The sequence below is a fragment of the Diadema setosum genome, chromosome 1, assembly GCF_964275005.1.
Source record: "Diadema setosum chromosome 1, eeDiaSeto1, whole genome shotgun sequence".
Lineage (NCBI taxonomy): Eukaryota > Metazoa > Echinodermata > Echinoidea > Diadematoida > Diadematidae > Diadema > Diadema setosum.
This window is the reverse complement of record NC_092685.1, coordinates 13481755-13501835: the sequence shown is the minus strand read 5'-3', so window position 1 is coordinate 13501835 and position 20081 is coordinate 13481755. Positions and strand designations below refer to the sequence as shown.

The following is a 20081-nucleotide window of genomic DNA, read 5'->3' as shown; positions in this document are numbered from 1 at the left end:
TTATTTTGTACTTTATGACAGAGACTGTAATTCGAAATCTTCAAAAATGGACGTATCGGTTTTTGCGAACAAACTCTTCATATATATACATATTCATGTGTGTCTATGTTTGTACGGATCTATTTATGCATCAGTGCCATTTTTTCTCCTCTTGTTTCATATGATACACACATACATGCACACTCAGACACGGATACACCCCAAGAAGCACCACATAGAGCTATCTCATTCCCTTTTAACGTGTTGATGGACCTCTTTAGATTCTCCCGTTCCCCCTCTTTGACTCACGTAACATCAATTTAAACAGCAATTTCAGACTCATTATCAAAACTTCAAGCCATCTATTTTTCATCCATTCTGCAGCACATTTACAGCAACGTCAGTCAGTTTACCCGATATCTTGTGGCAAATACAGCGCGCTACAGTCTCTACCATGATGGATGTCAGTTTATTGTTGCCATGGCAACAATCTTGATGCTTTTTTTTTTCATGCACCCAACAAAAGCATGCACTCCCCAAGCACCTGACACTGCATCATCATCACCATCTCTTGATGATCTTGCACACCTGAGATACATTCCACACAGGTTCACTGAAAGTATTGTTGCAGAACTCTCACTTCTTAATTACATAGGATATAAGGAGAGTAGATTTTGCCCAATTAACCAGAGTGCCTAATGAAGAGGGGGGAAATTCTGTTAACATCATGGGAGGTGTTTGTTCAAACCCTATCCAGTCATCAGGTGAATCCCATTAACTGGTGGTACCCATTAGACGAGGGGCTACCAAACTTACTGGCTATGTCTTAACCAGTTCCATATACGGGAACCTGGCGGCCTGCGTATCAAGTGTATGGAGATACAGAATTCAGTATCCAATGGGTTGATTAAATGGTCTACATCTTTCTCAGTGTGATTCCTCATTATCTCATCAATGATACCCCCCTCCCCCTTTTCCAAATGCCTCTTCCTCATTATCTCTCCACCCACCCTCCTCTACCCCTGTCCCATTCTATCCTTGGTTGTAATAATCTAGATGCTTGTGGAAATGGAGATAGAGTGTAGCTCCTTATGAGAACCATGGGAGGGAGACTTCAGCTGGCATGCATGCACAATGAGGTAGCAACAGTCATTGCAACTTAGTTTTGTCATTTCTTCTTTTCTTTTTTTAATCATCATTCTTTGATACAACTCAGCCAAAATCTGCAAACATCATGATGTATTTTGGCTTTATTCTGGTGAAAATTCTCACTGGTACAGGAAGGAAATAAACATGTCCTCACTTGGCAACCCAAGAGCTCATTTGCATTTCTTTCTTTGTTTTTAAAGCATGACCCTTACATTTTGAGTGTTTACTTTTTAGTCTGTAAATAGCATACTTGTACTTTTGAGCTGTTTGAACAGAAGTTCTTTCGCAATATTGCACCTATAGCCTGGTATTACTTCTAAATGATGCGAGGGATGCGGAATCAAAGCAGCTCTAAATGTAGGCATTATTTTAGAACATGGATGCAACATGTTTGCAGGGATGGTGGATGCAAGCAAGCTAATCTTACAATCTATTTGATAGAACAAATCAATATAGCACAACTTCATCTTATAATATACACTATATACAACAATAAATAGATTATATAAAATTTTGTACTAGATTTTCTTTTTAAGAGCTGCATAATTTCTTTACTAGAGAAGTGCTCTAATATCAACAACAGGAAAGCAATCTAACTGAAAATCCAGACAATATCAAGATGATTTATTATTCTTTTTTTTTTTTTTGTAATGGACAATATTTCTTGGATGAGGGAAGGTGAAGGGTATGCCATGATTATTGTCCAGTGCTAGAATGAAGTTAATTACAGATGGTCAGCTTGTTTGATTTTTTTTTTTAAAATAATCATTTCACTATCCTTCACGCCCAGAACTGCCTGGTTCTTTTAAAGAAGTCTGAGGTACATTCATGAAATCAATCAAGTACGACCAACACAGTAGCTACTCCGACCACCAGTCATGTTTGCATTAGATAAAGAAAAAAAAAATGTGCTGTAGATAACAACCCAAAATTATTTGATTAATTAGACTGATGGAGAATACTTCAGTGCAGATCAGAGAAACATTCTTTCAAGGTGGAAAGCTGGGGTTAGTGTTACATTAAACAGTAGAAAGTTTTTGTTTCCTATCCCTATGGTGTCTGCCTGCTGATCAACATTTACACCAGAATGCATATTGATGTCGTTGAATCATGTTATGAATATGAGCTTTGACATGTACAGGCTCTTAAGCCTTAAATACATCAGAACATGCTTTGCAGTGCCACAAACATCAGGACACAAAATTGTTTGACACTTCTTCAGAAATTGTTCTTACTGATCAATGTTATTGCACACACACAAAAATAAATAATGAAAAAAAAAATGAGATGAAAAATACTGGTGTTGATGGTAACTGCTTTTTGCCATAGAGATTGCAGAGTTCAAATGTATTACTTCACTGATGAATAAATTACAAAAAAAGTGTGGTCCAATATGTAGGATGTTCAGAAAGCATTTTCAAAAAGCAGTTTGGGCAAAGGCTCTCATGTTGCATGATATCGAATACATGAGAGAAAAAAAAAAGTCCCCTCAAGTGAACCCTGAATACAATGAACCATCTTTTTCTACTAGACATACTGATTACTCAACTTTGGACTTTTGATGGGAAAACATGCATTTTTCATATAAATGGCACCATTACAAAATCAAAAACTGGTTCAATATTTCATTTTCCAGGGATTTTAACATTCAGCTGAATGCACTAGACATTGTGTTGCTGCATGAAATCATTCAGTGTTGTCAATTCAATTAGTAATAAAAGTAGTCAGCTGACCATTACTGTTAAGATTCTAGAGAAGTTGAATCCTTTTCACTCCAGTTCTTAATAACATGTGGAAATTTAACTTGAACATAGTGTGGTGGTTTCGGGTGCAACAGGAACAAAATGATAATGAAGGATATACATGTAACAAATGGCTGAATGAATTTTTTTTCTGTATTTACTAGTAGAGAGTACAGTTCTTAATAGTCTGTGGTTTTTGTTGGTAAAGTGGGATGGGGGTGCCAAGAATTATTCAGGAAAGTCTAACGTTGGTGGCGATAGTGAGTTGCGCATCTTGACCATGACTGGGCATCCATAGGGCTGGTCAGCATCTTCCTTGTGGTAAGGCCAGAGCAACCGGTAATACAGGAACCGAGGTTGATGCTGTTCTTGTGGAAAGCCTTAATGCAATTCCAGCAGTTGATGACGCACTGGTCGCCTCTTGGCATGCGCCGTTGCCGCAGCAGCGTGTCCAAGCCGTCGTCGAAGCCCATGGCCTCCCTCTTGTCGAAGTCGTGGGCACCACCGATGTTCTCATCAGCCTCATCAGCTGTGTTGACGTCCATGAGTTGGTCGAGTAGGGTGGGGGCAGCAAAAACCATGCTGGGAATGACCACAGCTAAGACGCTCAGGACAAAAATGATGTGCTTCTCCTGTTTCAGAAAAGATATAATCAAAAGTGTACAAAAAATGATAAAACAAAAATACAACCAAGTTGATTTTTATTCTTTCTGGCTATCTGTGTGTCCTCAAACATTCAATTACACTTGACCAGCAGCACCAGAACACAGTGGACCAAACTGAGTTCAAATTGCTTGAATCTGCTTTCGATGAAGGAAACTCACATTTGGCAAGAAGTTTCCTTTGATTCTTTCAAAAAGTGGTTTGGTTGGGACAAACATCTCCTGAAGATGCTTGTGAATGGATATGCTTGGGCTGTCAGGCAGTTGTTTTGATTTGAATACAGAACTAGCGATTTATTTTTTTAAAATAAATTATTGTCCTGAAATGAAGTATTAGCTTTGAAGTTGCAATCAGTAATGCTGTGCAAGAGTTGCACTCCCAAGATTCAAGCTTAGAGGACTAGTTTGAAGATGATTCCACCAAGTGACCTATGCTAGGTGTTTGGTAGTTCTTTTTCAGATGTTCTTTGTCCACTTACAGATATCATGTAGTAATGACTTTGGGGGTTCATTCATTCAAAAGTTCAAACTTCAAAAGAAAGAGAAGAAATATTCCCTTCAGAATGATACAAAAGATGACAAAAATCGGGTCAGAAACAAAATAGGTATAAAAGTTTAAAATTTCAAATTTTTTTACGAAAGACATTTCTTGACCAATCCTTGTGAATATTCAAATCAACAAGTTGACAATGTCATGCTCTCACAATTTCTTATTCATTTCATTTACAGAAATGAAAAAGATTTACAAGTATATTTCAGCTGCATAAATAGAAAACTTGTCTTAAAACCACCCAAAATAAAAAGAACAAATGTTAGCTCTGATATATCTTGGTATGGGAACATGCCTTTACATGTGTCAGCTGAAAATAACATTTTTTTTTTTTTCGAATTTCATATCATGTAACATACATGAGAAATTGTGAGGGTATAACATCATTAGCTTGCTCAGTTGAATATTCATAAGGATTGGTCAAGAAACCTCCAAACTCCAAACTCCAAACTTGTACATTATTACACGTGCCTTCACAGAGCAGATAATATGTTCTGCTATCAGCAATTCCATACAATTGTATATATCATTTTCTCGTCGCTTTCAACGCTCTACACTTTTAATATGGCTAATAGTCTCTGTTGGTTTGATCTTGAATGTATCGATTGATCTAGGCTTTTTGTTTTTAGTTGTCTCGTCTCTTTATTTGTATTTCTGCTTCTTCCCTTCCCCCTTTTCCACTTTATTTTTTCATCCCGCACATATGTAGTTAAGTTTTCACTTTTTTTTTTTTCCTCCTGTGAGGTGCCCACGTTGTACAAGCATAGTCTTTTGAGTGGGTACCTCCACTTTTTTTCGCAGAATGTATGTCTGTATGAAAGATACCTAACTTTGTAATGATTATTGACAAATGTTATTCTTTGCTATGTATCATTCCTTATCAAACGCATGTCGAATCTATATTTTTTGTACATTCTGTTGAAAGAAGTGAAAATAAAACCTTTGAATTGAATTGAAAAAGAAATATTTTGTGAAAAAATGTTAAATTTCAAAATGTCACATCTTCCTTATTTCTTATCCAATTTTCGTCATTTTTGTATCGTTCTGTAGGGAATATTTTTATCTTTCTTTTGAAGTTTATTTATTTTTTAGAGCGGATTTCTTCTTTAAGTGTAAGAAAAAATCTACCCCTGATGGACGTAAACATAAAATTTTACTGTACAATTTGAAATCCTTGTAAGTCAACACATTTTGTGAGACTTAAATATTTTGAATCTGTACGCACATAGTTGTACATGATCCCGAGGTTAAAGTTTCATTGAATGCCGTCATAATCTGAACCATTAATTTCACTTGCTCTGTATATCTTGCAGGAAATGGGTACTTCACTTTCGATCATACAGCATGTTTTCAAAGCTCTGGGACTGTTCCTTGCAATCAATGTTGGCTGCTGTTTTTGAGGACAAATTTTGTGGAAAAGTTTGAATATGATCAGAGCTGTGATTGAGTTGCCTCTGAGTATTAACAATCACATTCAGTTCTATCGCCAATTGAGATTTTCTTGAAGGTCTCCTGCCCTCTCCCTTTGTTCTTGACCTATCAAAGTTATCAGTAATCGGAAAAGATGATTCACAAACAGTCAAGGCCATATGTATTAGTTTAAACAGCATTCATGCAGTGATGGACATGACATAAAAATTCCCCGCAATAGTAATGTATGATGGAGGTAACTACTATCCTACCGACTAAATGCACCGTCAAAAAATTATGTGACTCTTACAGAAGTAGGTAAACAGCTCTCCATTTTCTCTCCTTTCTTGACCTTATATAGGTAGGCCTACTGCTTAAAAGCTTCTATACACATAATTATGCAACTTAACTACACAGTTGTCACTGATGATTGCTGAAATTTAGCTCATAGCGAAAGCATATTTTATCTCAGAGGAGTTATTCTTTGAGCCGGTGAATCCTCACAATGTTATTGTTGTTAAAGTCCTCTCAAAGGAGATGAACATTTATAAGATTTCAGTGATGACTCCCATACATCCTTGACTTTAACAACATAATTATGATTTCATTGATGTGTTCTGAAAACCTGTCTATATATATATATATATATATATATATATATATATATATATATATATATATATATATATATATACATATATTTTTTATTTCCTTATTTATTGCAGTATCTTCGGCAGGGTGAAAGCATTTTAATTTCACAAATCTTTGCTCTCTCAAAATTCGCAAAATTTAAATGCACACGAAAAATTTATGGTACAACAATACTTTCTCTAACCCTCAGTGGAGAAAAGCTGTTAGCATTAAGAAGAAACAGAGTGCACCCATGCATGTTTTTGTCCAGTGAAGATGCATTTTTGTTTTCATTAAAAATGAATAAAGCAGTGATAAACAATATATTTCCTTATCAATTTTTTAATTTCAGTCCTCATACATAGCATGATTATGCAAAAATGTTTGATATTGCGGCCTTTGAACAAAAATGAAATTCTGTTGAAATCATCAATAGTCCACCTAGTTTCCCAAATCAGTGTATTAAAGAAATCATGAAAAGTATTTTCAACAGCATGAAAGCTAATCAGGTGTGGAGATTTTCAGGTTCGCAGCAAATTTTCCCAATTGACTCACATGATGAATCAGAGAAAAATTATTTGCTGTTGGAAAAGAACTTTGCAAGAAAGTATGTAAACTTACCATTATTGGTGTGATTACAGCAAGTGACCTGCCAAGTGTGAACCCAGGTGGTTTTCCGGCAGCTTGTATTCCCTCTTTGAATGAGATGAAAGCCTCTCAGCTGGTGACCGTTTGAGTTTTTGTGTGTGTTTGTGAATAAGGCAGGGAAGTGGTAGAGATCAAGGACGCGCACACAAACAATATTTTTGTAACTAAATCACTATGGAATCTTGAGACTCTGCTTCAACGAGGTTTCCCGAACGACGGAGTGAGAGGGAAAATGTACACAAAAAAGGACTTTAGCAGAAAGAGAGGGAGAGCGAGCACTCGGCCTAATTGGTCTGTCGGTAAATGCCAAGAAAACTAGACTGCAGACAAAAACGTGGTGCTTGTCATATTTATAGTTTCAAACAGGCTTTGGAAAACCACAACCTCCCTCCGCCCCCCCCCCCCCAAACACACCAACCTTTCTTCCCTTGGAGTAAGCTTCCTGTAATATCCAGCCAATGCCTCAATGGAGCGATGGTTGCAAACGTCATGAGGTGGGCGGGGCCTAATGTCTGTGGCTTTATCCGATTGGCTGGGCTGAGCCAGGTTGTGAAATACTGTTCTTTCTGAGCCTTATAGGCCAGTAAAGTACCATGTGACGTCAAAGGGAATTGTACGCACAGTTCTGGCCTCGGAAGAAACAGACATACAGACAGACTGATGGAGAGAGACAGACAGATGGGGAGAAAGAGAGAAAGAGAGGGAGGGTGAATACATATTTACAAAGTCTGGGTGTCTCAAAGTCATCAATTTCTTTGAAAATGAAAATGGTAAGAATATTTTCTTCCAACTCAACTTTTGTTTCCTTAGTGGAAGAGTAAGATTTCCCTTATGAACTTGTTTGGCTGGTGTAAACCCATCACAGACAAAGTTAAGAAGTCAGGTTCAACAGTAATCAGATTGCCAGATGGAAGTTCTAGTCGGGTTATGCCAATCAATTTTTCATGAATTGTCCCACTAACATTAAATTTGGAATGATATTGTATCGTTCACTAACACCACAGCTGTCAAGTCATACAAACAACACTTTGCAGTCACTTACAATGTATATGGAAATAATGTATTTTAACCATCAAGTCCATGGAGACTTTGGTTGCAAGAATGATCATCATTTTCCAAATTCATGAAATTCTTCCGTCGAGATGTTTTCTTTGCAACTGATTGACAAATTGCCCTACATCGACGTAAATAAACACTGAATTGATCAGTGTTTTAGTAGTAGCCATGATAAAAAATCATGGGCGTACATACTCGAGCAGGATTCGAACCTACGACCTCCTGATCATCATCATTTTGTCATCATTTTGTCACTAAATTCATCCCTTTTATCATCATTTTATCACTAAATTGAGCCCTTTTAATCTTACTGCATGACTTGTTATGGAGAAAGATAAGATAGAAATGATTAATAAAATGATTTTCATTTCATTTTATTTTTATGTCTTCAACCCAATCATCTTGTAACTTTATTTGGTATTTTTCTTGCCCACATATCAGCAGCTTTATTGAGTTAATGCAGGGAGATTATCACATATATTTTAAGCTCTAGTAACATTATGTCATCAAGATTCTTACTGAATCATTTCCATGTGTTTCAATTCCTCTTTGTGTTCTTGTACCAAGTATTTTTGTGTGATTTAGATTAAATCAGGAAATCTGAACCTGTAGGTTATTGATATGGAAGGTACCAATATGTTTTATGTATATATATATTTTTTTTTTGTAAACTGGTATTCAGTCAAGTACAATTCATTTCAATCAATCATTCAGTCCAAATTATGAAAGGGACTGCAAATATATGATGAACTTATAGGCGAAATCAAAATTGATCCATCAAAAAAGGAGAATGAGGTGTAGTTTTGAAGAAACCATGCCTGTGATGTGGGTGAGAGTTGGTCAAATGCTGCAAAGCATTGCTTCGGTTTCGACAAATTGCAATGGGTACATATAGGATGGGACATATATAGGACTCAAATTACAGCCATTGACATCGCAAGGATGTTTTGTGGAATCGTAATCACATCACCCTGCCATTCATTAGAGTAAGCTAGAAAGGAAATGCAATCCTTTGGCCCTTGTTATTTCCTTGTAAAGGCATATTCCTTTGTATAATGAAAGTGCAATCTCCAAGTATATAACAAGTATATACCTGCCCAAGTAAACAGAACTGAAGTCCTGCACAGATTAATCGATGGCATCTAATCACTTTTCATCAATGCAAAAATAAGATGGATTTGCAAAAGTAAATAGACATGGTCTTGAAGCCTTTTATCATTAAGGGCTGGCAGGAGTTTTTTTTTTTTTTTTTTTTTTTGTTCTGTTCTGTTTTTTCGAAACATTTGTGACCCGCTACAACAAAAGGATCCTAAAGTCGCTGATGGGTGAGCTGAGCATGGCCCAGAAAAAAAAAAAATTTTCAGGCCTTTCCTTTGATCATTTAGCTTCGAAATTTCGGCAGATGATAGAAGATAAATTAGACTACAAAATTATGGTAAAAACAGAAATCCGAACGTTTCGACAGATTTTGGTGAGCTGACTTCAAACTCGATTTTCTCGGCTCACCCGTCAGCGACTTTAGGATCCTTTTGTTGTAGCGGGTCACATTTGTCTTCAAACTTTTCTGGGAATCGCATTAGCCATGAATTGCATTTATTGAAGATATGAAACTTGTGTGGGACTTTTTTTTTTTGTAAACAGAAAATAGAAATTGTATTCAGATTGAATGGCATGATAAGCATCGTTAAGTGCAACACTTCTTTGACGAGGCCATTGCCTTTCGTAGGAGGTTGTAATGCGAATCAACGTCTTTTATTTGTCAAGGTTTTTCCATCAAATTAGAAGATGTCACTGCTCAGAAATTGCAGCATTTTGATCTCATTTTTACTAATTACTGATTGGGTATGTGGGTTGTAGTCATGTAGATCCTTGGTCTTGGGGAGGGGTAGGAATAAGCACCATTAATCAAACAAGATTGCAATCATCCATTGTCCCAGGCAAAGGGATATTTAAGGAGGAGAACAGGAGGATAAGAGGAAGAAGAGAGAGAGAGAGAGATGTACAAAGTGTATTGACATACCTGCGTACATACATGCAAATATACGTACTATAAAACATGATATTTTCGCGCAAGACATTTTTTGCGAATTGGAGCCAACGGCCTTTTTCACGGCATGAAATTTTCGCGAGTTCCCTCTAACATTCAATGCATATAGTTAAGACAAGAACTTTCATGTGTATTTTGATTTTGCGAATCTTGGCTCTCTCAAAATTCGTGAAATTAAAATGTACGCAAATATTCCTAATTTTACAGAATGTGAAACATTCAATGTTAACCCGTTGAGGACGAATCCCTAGTATACTCGCGCAAGTGTCTATGGGAAATGCGTGTTGTAGCAAAATCAGCCCGTCCTCAATTGGTCAACTTGTATTGTGCGGCAGACACTCGCTGTGGTCAAACTTGTTTTCCCCTTTCAGTTGCCAGTCCATATATGGTACATAGTCTCGTATTGACGTCACTTTGCACAACCAGCGCTTTGGATTTTATAGATGACCTGGCCATTTCCTGTGGAAAAGGTTCACTTAATCTCAAACTATGGACACAAAACAATACTACCACCACTTTATTTCCTTTACTATTTGTTGTAGCCATGGTAATTCTTTGTTTTTAGTTACTCAGATAAAGCATGAAACTGTTTCTTTTCAGTAGATGCTTGTGTGTATGTGTCTATGTAGGAGAAATGACAGTTTTGCAGAACTGCAGACTCCTGTAGGAGTTTGATCAAGTAGGACATAGTATAACAACAAATAGCAATTTTAAGATAGATACAGATGTTGCATTTTTTTTTTTTATATACCGTAGTCAAAGTATGAATAATTTAATAAGATAGTTAAATGCTCGCTGATGAGCACTCTTGCAGTATAAACTTTAATGATTAGTGACACATCAAATAGAAATACAAGCAAACAGCATGACTAATTGTTGTCATGCATGTTGGTGTTACAGGATTTTGAAAAAAACAACATCAAGAATAACAACAACAAAATGTTAGTCATCAAGAACAGAGTTTGCTTGTGGCTGAAGATGATGGGATAAAAGTGTGTTGTTCAGCTGATTATAACGAGGGTTCAAATTCCTGCATGAAGTTGCATCTCAATTTGTCCTTGAGAATGGTCAAAAGTGATTGGATGCTACCAACAAATCTATGTCAGAGTCAAGTCCGTAGTATACTGTAAAACCGGTAACATTTACAGCACCGACATGAAACTTTTGTGACTTTGAACTGGCAACATTTTTGTGGCATGAAATTTTTGCAAAGTGCTGACTGCAAAAATTATGAGTTTTCTACATGTTGTGGATTGTGTAGACAAAAACTTTCGTGTGCTTTTTACTTTAATGAATTGTGGCTCCTCACAAAATTAACAAATGTTTCACGTACACAAAATTCATAAGTTTTCATGCACATGAAAATTTCTGGTTTTACAGTATACCATGTGGTCAGATGTACACACAGAGAAATAATGTTACAGAAAAGGGTTTTTTTTTTTACCTTTAAAGGAATTGAAGAGTTTTCAGAGATTCCAAGAATGTTTTTTTTTTTTTTCATTTTCCCAGTCAAATTTCAATTTAAGTAGAATTGACATATTCTGAGTAGGGGAAAATCCTTTTTATTTCATTATTTCATTATATCATAATCCATGGAAATCAGGCACGTGAAATGCATATTTCTCATTTATCCTTGCTACCATTTTTTTTACCATGACTTGCGCATGATATCAAGACTTTTTTTCTTCTTTTTTTTTCCTTTTCGTCAGACAATTAAGAATTATTCGTAATAACGTAGTGATATGGTCCATTTACAGCTGCACATCACTGCATTTGTTTATGCATTGGCTTCTTGACAATAACAGAGAAAGTTTTTTTTTTCATCATTCCAGCCCATGGGATTATGCCATTACTGTTTTTGCTCTTTCAAGTCTTGATATTTAGCATACTTTATCCAACATTTAAAATTTAGACATTGTAGATAGATGTACCTCATTTGCTGTTTGTGCTTCAGGGGTAAAGCCAGGAAAATATGAATGCATACACAGTCAACCTTGCTTAAGTTGACCTCGCATATTAAAAGTTGAATAATTGCCTAAATCAAAGGTCTTTTCAAGTCCTCTCCTCTTTATATTCTATTGATTTTAATCCCTCATAAGTCAACTTTTCTCTAAGTCAAAGTTATTTCTTCATTCCAAAGAGCTTCAACTTAGGCAAGGTCTGACTGTATTGTACGTATGTGTATGCTTGTGTGTTTTTGGGTGTGTGTGTTATGCTTGCATAAAATTGACCCCTTTGTGGCTTTATTTCAAACAGCTGTCTTGAAGTGCAAGTCCATATGGTGCGAATGGATTAGATACCCTCGTTGCCATGGCGAGTATCAAACATATTTCGAGAGAGCTCCCGCTCATTGCGGTCGCTTAATATCCTGTCCATAACGAGAGGAGGTACCGCACTGCTCATGGAAATCAAAGCGTAAATTTCAATTAGACTCACAGGTCCTCCAACACCTACAGGTGCTGAGTCAACAGCAGTGGAGTGTTGTCATAAGTGGTTATGCACCAAATAAGAGCTGTTCTGATCTCACCGCTTGTGAGAGATGGGAGCAATTAAACGGTACATGACCCAGTTACGCTAAGCCTGGATTATCTCCCCTCTCATCATTCCTGTTTTCTTTTTCTTTCTTTTTTTCCTCAGCAACTTAGTCAAGTTTTATTGGTAGAATTTGTGTCAACAGAGATTGAGCTGCTTGAGCATACGTATATACATCAAAGAGACTCACTCTGTTTTACGACATTACAGTGAGAATTTGTGGGCAAAAGACTTTTAGGATCATTTCAATTTGTTTCTGCTTCATAGGACCCATGATAAATCCGCCAGTGGGAGCCGTACTCTCACTTCGACAGTTTTATGTCATATTAGCTGCTTACCATCTGTATGCCATTTATTGCAATCGTAATTATCAATGTGACTAAGACCATTGTCTTTATTATTGTTCTTCTTCCTTGTTTTACTGTTCTTACTGTGTTTATTATCATCATTACAAGAATTGTTCATTAGAAAACATGCAGGTGCTTCAAGAACTTAGAGTTCTTGAAGCACCTGCTGTGAATGCCAACAAAAATGTTAATGTATTTTGATTATTATTATTTTCCATTGTCATTTAAGACAATGACAGATGACTCTGTAGCTGATGTGTATTTGTTGATGAGGAGGCCATGGCTAATCAAAGTCCTCATTTTTTTTTTATCTTTGTAGTAATAGCCAGCATTCCAAAGATGGTTGATGATGAAAATGGTGATAATGGAGAAGGAAATTGATGATGATGGTGAAAATGACGACAGTGATAGTGATGATGGTGATGATGAAGATGGTGATGATGGCAATGATGGTGATGCCGGTGTTGGTGATAGTGATGAAGATGATGATGATGACAATGATGATGGTGAATGATGATGATGATAAAGATTGTGATAATGGTGATGATGAAGGTGGTGGTGTTGGTTGTGATGATGATGATGATGATGATGATGATGATGATGATGATGATGATGATGATGATGACAATGATGAAGATAGTGATGGTTGTGATGGTGTGGGTGATGAGGGTAGTGATGATGATAATTATGGCAATACTGATGATGTTGGTGATGGTGTTGGTGCTGACAGTGCTCATGATAATGGGTATGGTGTGATGGTGATGGTGATGATAGTTTGGGTGATGAAGGTAGTGATGATAATTGGGATGATGATGGTGATGATGGTGATACTAATGATATTGATCATGATGATGTTGCTGACACTGATTAAGATTATGATGATGATTAGTACTGTGGCAATACTGATAATATTGGAGATGATGATGGTGATGATGGTGAATTGGTGATGATGATGGTGGTACTGACAGTGACTATGAAAATGGTTATGATGAAGATGGTAAAAATGATGACAGAGAAGATGATAATGGTGACTACGTTGATTGAAGTGACTAACCATTGCAGTGATTTCATAAGCACAACTTGGTGCGTACGTGCATGTTTTTTGCATATCAAATTGTGTTTCTTTCTCTCTCTTACTCTCTCCTTCCTTCTCACTCCAGAAAGACTCCAAAACTAACACTTCCCTGTTCTCACTGGGAAATAATCCCATGTCATGGAAACAGTGTTAACTAACAGAGATTATGGCTTTTTTAAAAGTTACCCTGTGATGCAAAAGGGAAACAACATTACCCTGATGGCATCTAATTTCCTTCCTGTGACGGCAGCATTCAAAATCAAAGTTCACCGGCCACCCAACCCCAATTGTTTACAACACATCTCCAGCTCCCAGGAAATGAGCACTGTTGCCCGGTACCTTGTTTTGTGCAAATCAGCTAGATTTACCAGTAATGCTGTCCTGAAATCGGTGGGTTAGTTGCAATGGAAGTGGATGAGTGGGATGAATGGCCAAGAAATACATCATGTCTAAGAAACCTGACGATAAACAGTTATACAAACTTTACTGACTGATAGGGCCCACGTAGGATTTTGGGAATTTCACCAGGAAGAAAATTAGAGTTGCCTAAGTTTGCTTGTCTTGTGCAGTTATGATGATGAAGTTTGCTACACCAGTGTTCAGTATTATATATGCCATTTTTGAAAAGTAATCAAATATCCAAAATGAAATCCACTTATTTTCTCTCTCTGAACAAATTTCCATTATCAAAATTCAAATGGAACTTTTATTTGACAATCATGGAACTGGTGTGGCTTTTCAGATAATGCTGTTGTTATTTTTGTAATAAAATAAACATCATCTCTAAAAGATGTTAAAGTAAATGACAAGAACACTGCAAAATACATATCACTCAGGAACAAAGAAGATCATTTTTTATTTATTGAAAGTCAGACGAAATATCTCCAATTTCTTAACTGTTATCAAATTTGGAGACAGTTTCATGTAGACAATAAAAAAAAAAAAATTGTACCACTGAACTGAAGTTTGTAGAATTGCACAGGATAACTGTCAAGGAATATCATCCTGTCAGGTACTGACTCAGAGCTCAGAACTTTTTGTAGATATTGCAACTAAGAAAAGGAAGATGTATTTCTTCGCTTTACTCCAAATATACTAATGAATTCAGTCCATCAACAAGACAGCCATCTGATAGAATTTATACAAAGAAAAAAGTTCCACAAAAACACTAACTTAATTGTGACTGTATGTTATCTGATGGAGTCGTCCTCAGGGACTTTGGATATCTCGTCACTACATTAGAGACTGCCACTTCAAGGATGCTTTTCATTTGCTTCCTGCCCACGGTTACCATGGTAACTGCATCAAACACACCAACCCACATGACCCACAAAAAAAAAGATAAAAAGAAGTGAAAATCCTCCCATCTGGTAGACAGTGCCCCACATTATCCGGTGCAGGGGTGAGAGAGATGCGTGAGAGGGTGTTTTCTGTGAAACATACCATGCCCTTTTCCCACAAGTGTCTCTGACCCTCAGTGGAATTGGGTTCGGGTGGAGCAACTCTCTGGCGAACTAACCTGAGTCTCCATCTCATCTTTGAGAGGCGTAAACATCAACCCACCAGTAGTTTAGCCCGAGGAGGCGGAGTGGCCAATGATATCATACTCCATTGTCCATCTCCAGAGGACTGGCGCAATCTCAAAAATCATCCCAAATTACCAGCAGCTTTGGGATACGATCGAGAGATGAATCTCATACAGGTAATTGATCCTCCTCTGAGTGTCGCTGTTGCATTCCAAGGTCAACATGGATAATCATGCAATCTTTTACAGAGATTTGATTGTGATGGAACATCGGCAAAATATTCCTTGTCAAAATGCTTCACATGACACCTCTCTGAAGAAGAAAAAAAAAGACAAATATTAAAAGACATATCACATCTGTAGCTTTCATCTTGTTAGGTGAAAATGAAAACACTGTGGTCTCCATGGAGATGAGATGATATCTCGTACTAATATCTTGAAGAGGTTCGGATTGGTCTTGTCAGTGCTTGTCAGTGCCTTTATAGGTAACACGTGAGATAAGCTGTTATGAACTTCAAGCAAGAAAGTGTGTGGAATGAAAGAAATCAGTTAGATCAGAGATGTGCCAGTCCTTGTAAAAAAAGAGATAATAAAAAAAAAAAAATCTTGAATGATGTTAACACCTCAGGAGCTCTGTTGCTACAAAGTCTATGCATGAAGTAGAAACAGAATGCAGAAGTCAAAACATTTCATGATCAATCAAAATCTAGAATCAGTGACTGGCGTTTGATCGTTAAAGTTTAAATACACATCTGAACTTTCCATGCAAGTAGGATTCAAAATGCCTCACAAATAGGTCTGTAAAGTCAATTAGGTATGGACAGAAATCTAGCAAATGACTTAACTTTTAGATTTTAGATGTTTTATGTTATTTACACCCCTGATGCTCATTTTTTTTTTTCATGCACATCTTCTACATATTAGTCTCTGGAAATGAGTAATATCAAACACTTTCTGAGTAGCATTGAGATAGAGTTTTTGTGTAATAGCATCATAGCAGAAAAAATAAATAAAAACACTAACAGACTCCCAATTAGTGCAGATTCGTAAAGGTAAAGGGGTTCACTAAAATGACGTACTGAAATATGACTTTTCCCTGGGAAAATATAGTATTCAACTCATCACCCAGAAGGGAGACCCTTTTATAGAAGATTTATAACTTTATGGAAAGAGTTACAATCAAGCAGTTGCACCTTAACCAGTTGAGGACGGTCTGATTTTGATGCAACACGCATTTCCCATAGAAGCTTGCCCGAGTATGCTTGGGACTCGTCCTCAACGGGTTAAGATACTTGACCCATCACCTGAAAAATTGCACACTGCCATACAATTTTGTTACCTTCACTGAGGGGTGCAATTCTGATTGTTTTATATTGTAGTATGAACTGAGAGAGAAATGGTATATGATTCTGCAAATTTGTATGCAATTTTTTTTTTTCAGTGACAATTTGCCATGTATTGAAGTCCCAGAGTGTAAAGAAAACAATTGAAGAGTGGTCACGAAACAAATGAACTGCATTCAATTTGAGATATTTGCGATCATTTTAGCCCATTATTTCAATTTGTCAAGTGGGTAGTCACACATCATTTGAGTGTGTGTGCATGTGTTTGAGATACTGTAACACTAGAAACACGGCATGAAACTTTTGTGAAATGGAGATAATGGCCTTTTTTTCACAGCATAAAACTTTAGTGAATTGCCACTGGAAAACTTTTCCATGCATTTTACTTTCAAAAAAAAAAAAACTTGGCTCATTGCAAAGTTTTATGCATGCCGAAATTTCTATCTTAACAGCAGTCATTTTGGTCATTTTAGTCTTTGCATTGCTGTTCTAGAGTGTGGTGTCCAATCCTAACAGCCTGAAAATGTGCTAACTTCAGCTGTAGGTGCCATTTATGCTTTATAACCAAGCCGAGTGACATTATTTCAAGAGTCTTCCTGTCTCGATCGATGCAAAAGCAATGAAGGAAAGGCCAAGGAGATAAAGATCTGTGTGTGTATTTGAATATATGTGTTTGTGGGGTTTTTTTCTCTCTCTTCTTTGGGGGTTTTTTCAGGAAAGTAGGTCAAAAGAAGCTTTCTTTGAAGTAGGAAAGCAATGGGCTTTGTGTAGAAGTACATTTCATCCAGATGACAACATGTAGACAGGAAAGTTGTTTGATTGTAATGTTAACCTTTGTCATTGTTACTTCCATAAGTTGCAGTCCTGTATTTTCTCTGAAATATTGTCTGAGAATCATTTATATCTGCTTCTCGTAGTCATGTTCAACATGTGATGTTCATCTAATTTGAATGTCTATTCATAATTCTAGTGATAGGGTCTAGGATTTGCATAGCAGTCTCCACTCTAAGAATGTCTCTTGTGCCATAGCGTTCTTATTAACTTTGAAATAATCAATATATCTTGAATTTGAAATTTAAAAAAAAGAAAAAAAAAACTTATTTATCCCCTTGATGGGCTCTGTTGGCCATTGCACATCTGCTGTAGTTTTTTTTTTTTCTTTCGTTCTTTGCTGTCTGGCACCATTGGCTGGACACAAACAGCAAGTGAATAGAGATCACCTAATCCCATAATTCCTATTGTGTCTCCATGGCCCTATTGTTGGACTACAGACACATTGTTATGACTGACTGGGCTGGCTAATTCATTTACAGTTACATGTAGATCAATGGAGGAATTGATTAAATGCAAATGGACAATCACAGCAAGTTACAGCTAATATCCTGAGCAAATTACAAGTAAAATTTGTTACTATTATTTTTTTTTCTGCTGTAATGTATGCTTTGTTATCTTTATGTTTTAAGCACATAACAGTCATACAGGCTTCACATCTTCTATATTGGAACTAAAAAATTTGATTTTGATTTTGATTTGATTTGATTTGATTTTGATTTTATTTTATTTTATTTATACACATGTACATACATTATTCTCAAATATGCACATAGTTAGTACACAAAATATGTTATTATACATTTATGTGGATCATCATAAGCTATGAAAAGCTATACTGGTATGGTATATCACAAAACCAACAAAATGTTGCATGACCCAATTTTAAGTGAGGACTCAAAATAGGTGAAATGAGTCAACCTATAGTATTCTTGAATTTTCCTTCTTCATAAAATTTGGGATCATAAAACGAATGGAAAGGAGCCTTTTTTCGTGTGCAATTTTTCTCTAACATTTTCGATGGTTTGTGTGACTAGTTATGCTTTAGAGGTTCTTTTTTCATTTCTTAAAAATCCTTTATGCACTTTTTACTATCAGCTGCAATAACTTGTTGAGAGGATAATGCCATTGCTGCATTGAGAATTGGTATTAGTCATGAATAGAATGTACCCAATGAGTGTGCAAAATTTAAGTCTGATTTGATAATCACTTTATAGGGGTTGCTACAGAGGTTTGTATATTTGTTTTCTTTGTTCCGTTCATTTCGCAGACTGTCGGCGGATGAGAATAAGCACTTAAACAGACTCTAACCTTTGATGTCCCATTTCACAGTAAATACTTTTCCAGATGTTGAACTTTCTCTCCATTATTTAAATAGTCCATTTGTATTGAGTAATATGTCATTTTAAAGCTTGTAGTCTGTTCTTTTGATCTGAAGCTGCAAAATCCACACTTGGCAACTTTTGGTTGGTTTGGTGATGTAGGGTCACAAATGACAATGTGATCTATGAAAATGTTGCTAAAGTCCATTATTCAGCTGCAAAATTTATGATCAGGACATAAACAATGTGACAACTCATTCAAGGATAATCAAATAATTATGACCAAGTGACTCAAACCACCCACACTGGTTGTGTTCAAATCCATTGTGCATAGTTTTTTCTTTCTTTCTTTTAATGATTACCTTGTTCCAGGTCAATTCAATTCAATTCAATTCATTTATTTTTCATTCTTCTTTTTCCAACAAAACATAACGCATAATAAATTTGGAATTACATCATAAACATAAACATTCGACTTTGCAAAAGATAAATGATACAGATAAATAAAAAAACACATACTGGAAAAAAAAAGTACAAAGTTATGCTTCAGTTGAGAAAAAAAAGAACTGAGAGGTCCACTAAAAAGCAAGCTTGTATGTTGTGAACCACTCAAAAAATGAACAAACTTATGAATTACTTAGTTACAAATACTTATCACACTACGACAGAACAGAACAAGACAGGAGAAATATAAAAGACATGAAGGTCCGGTAGAGTGCTGTTGTATCTTCAGTGTGGGGCAAATCCGAAATATTCTGCGGGTGTGTGTGTGTGTGTGGGTGGGAGGGGGGCATTGTTTTTACCCTTTTTTAAAATGTCGTTTGCATCAGTGACGTTATAAAATTAGTTTCTCTCTATCCATTTGAATAAATGTTTTGAGTTGCAGTGAGGAAGAAAGTTTTTGAGGTTTATGCTCCCCATTTGTAGAATCTCTTCTCACCCACATGTAAAATGGGTACATAAGTCAGCAGTATCTATTTCTCAAAAGTTTTGCTAAATTTGAAGAAAATGGCAGTTTTTGCCCTTCTCCCCTTGTTACTTTTTGCTTTTAATTTAATGTAATGCTGTGGCATGTTACTGGCTATAAGTCTGGCTAGGCCTTGTAAGGAAAGCAATAGTCTTGAGGGGAGCCTGGATTATCCTTCTAATGTGATCCCTCCAGTCTCTAGCAAAACTTCCTCAGATTATGATGTTTACCATTAGAATTCGGGAATGTCACTCGCGTCTATGGAT

At 36.4% G+C, this 20081-nt stretch overlaps 2 protein-coding genes across 2 annotated transcripts in view; one reads left to right on the top strand and one right to left on the bottom strand.

Annotated features, from left to right (window-relative positions):
• The window catches only part of LOC140227148 (sushi domain-containing protein 4-like), a 454815-nt gene that overhangs the window by 327065 nt on the left and 107669 nt on the right, over positions 1-20081 (top strand). The window lies entirely within an intron of this gene.
• LOC140227137 (uncharacterized) lies at positions 3064-3492 on the bottom strand. Its single transcript, XM_072307573.1, has one exon. The coding sequence runs from the start codon at positions 3449-3451 to the stop codon at positions 3113-3115; it is 339 nt and encodes a 112-aa protein (XP_072163674.1). The 5' UTR covers positions 3452-3492; the 3' UTR covers positions 3064-3112.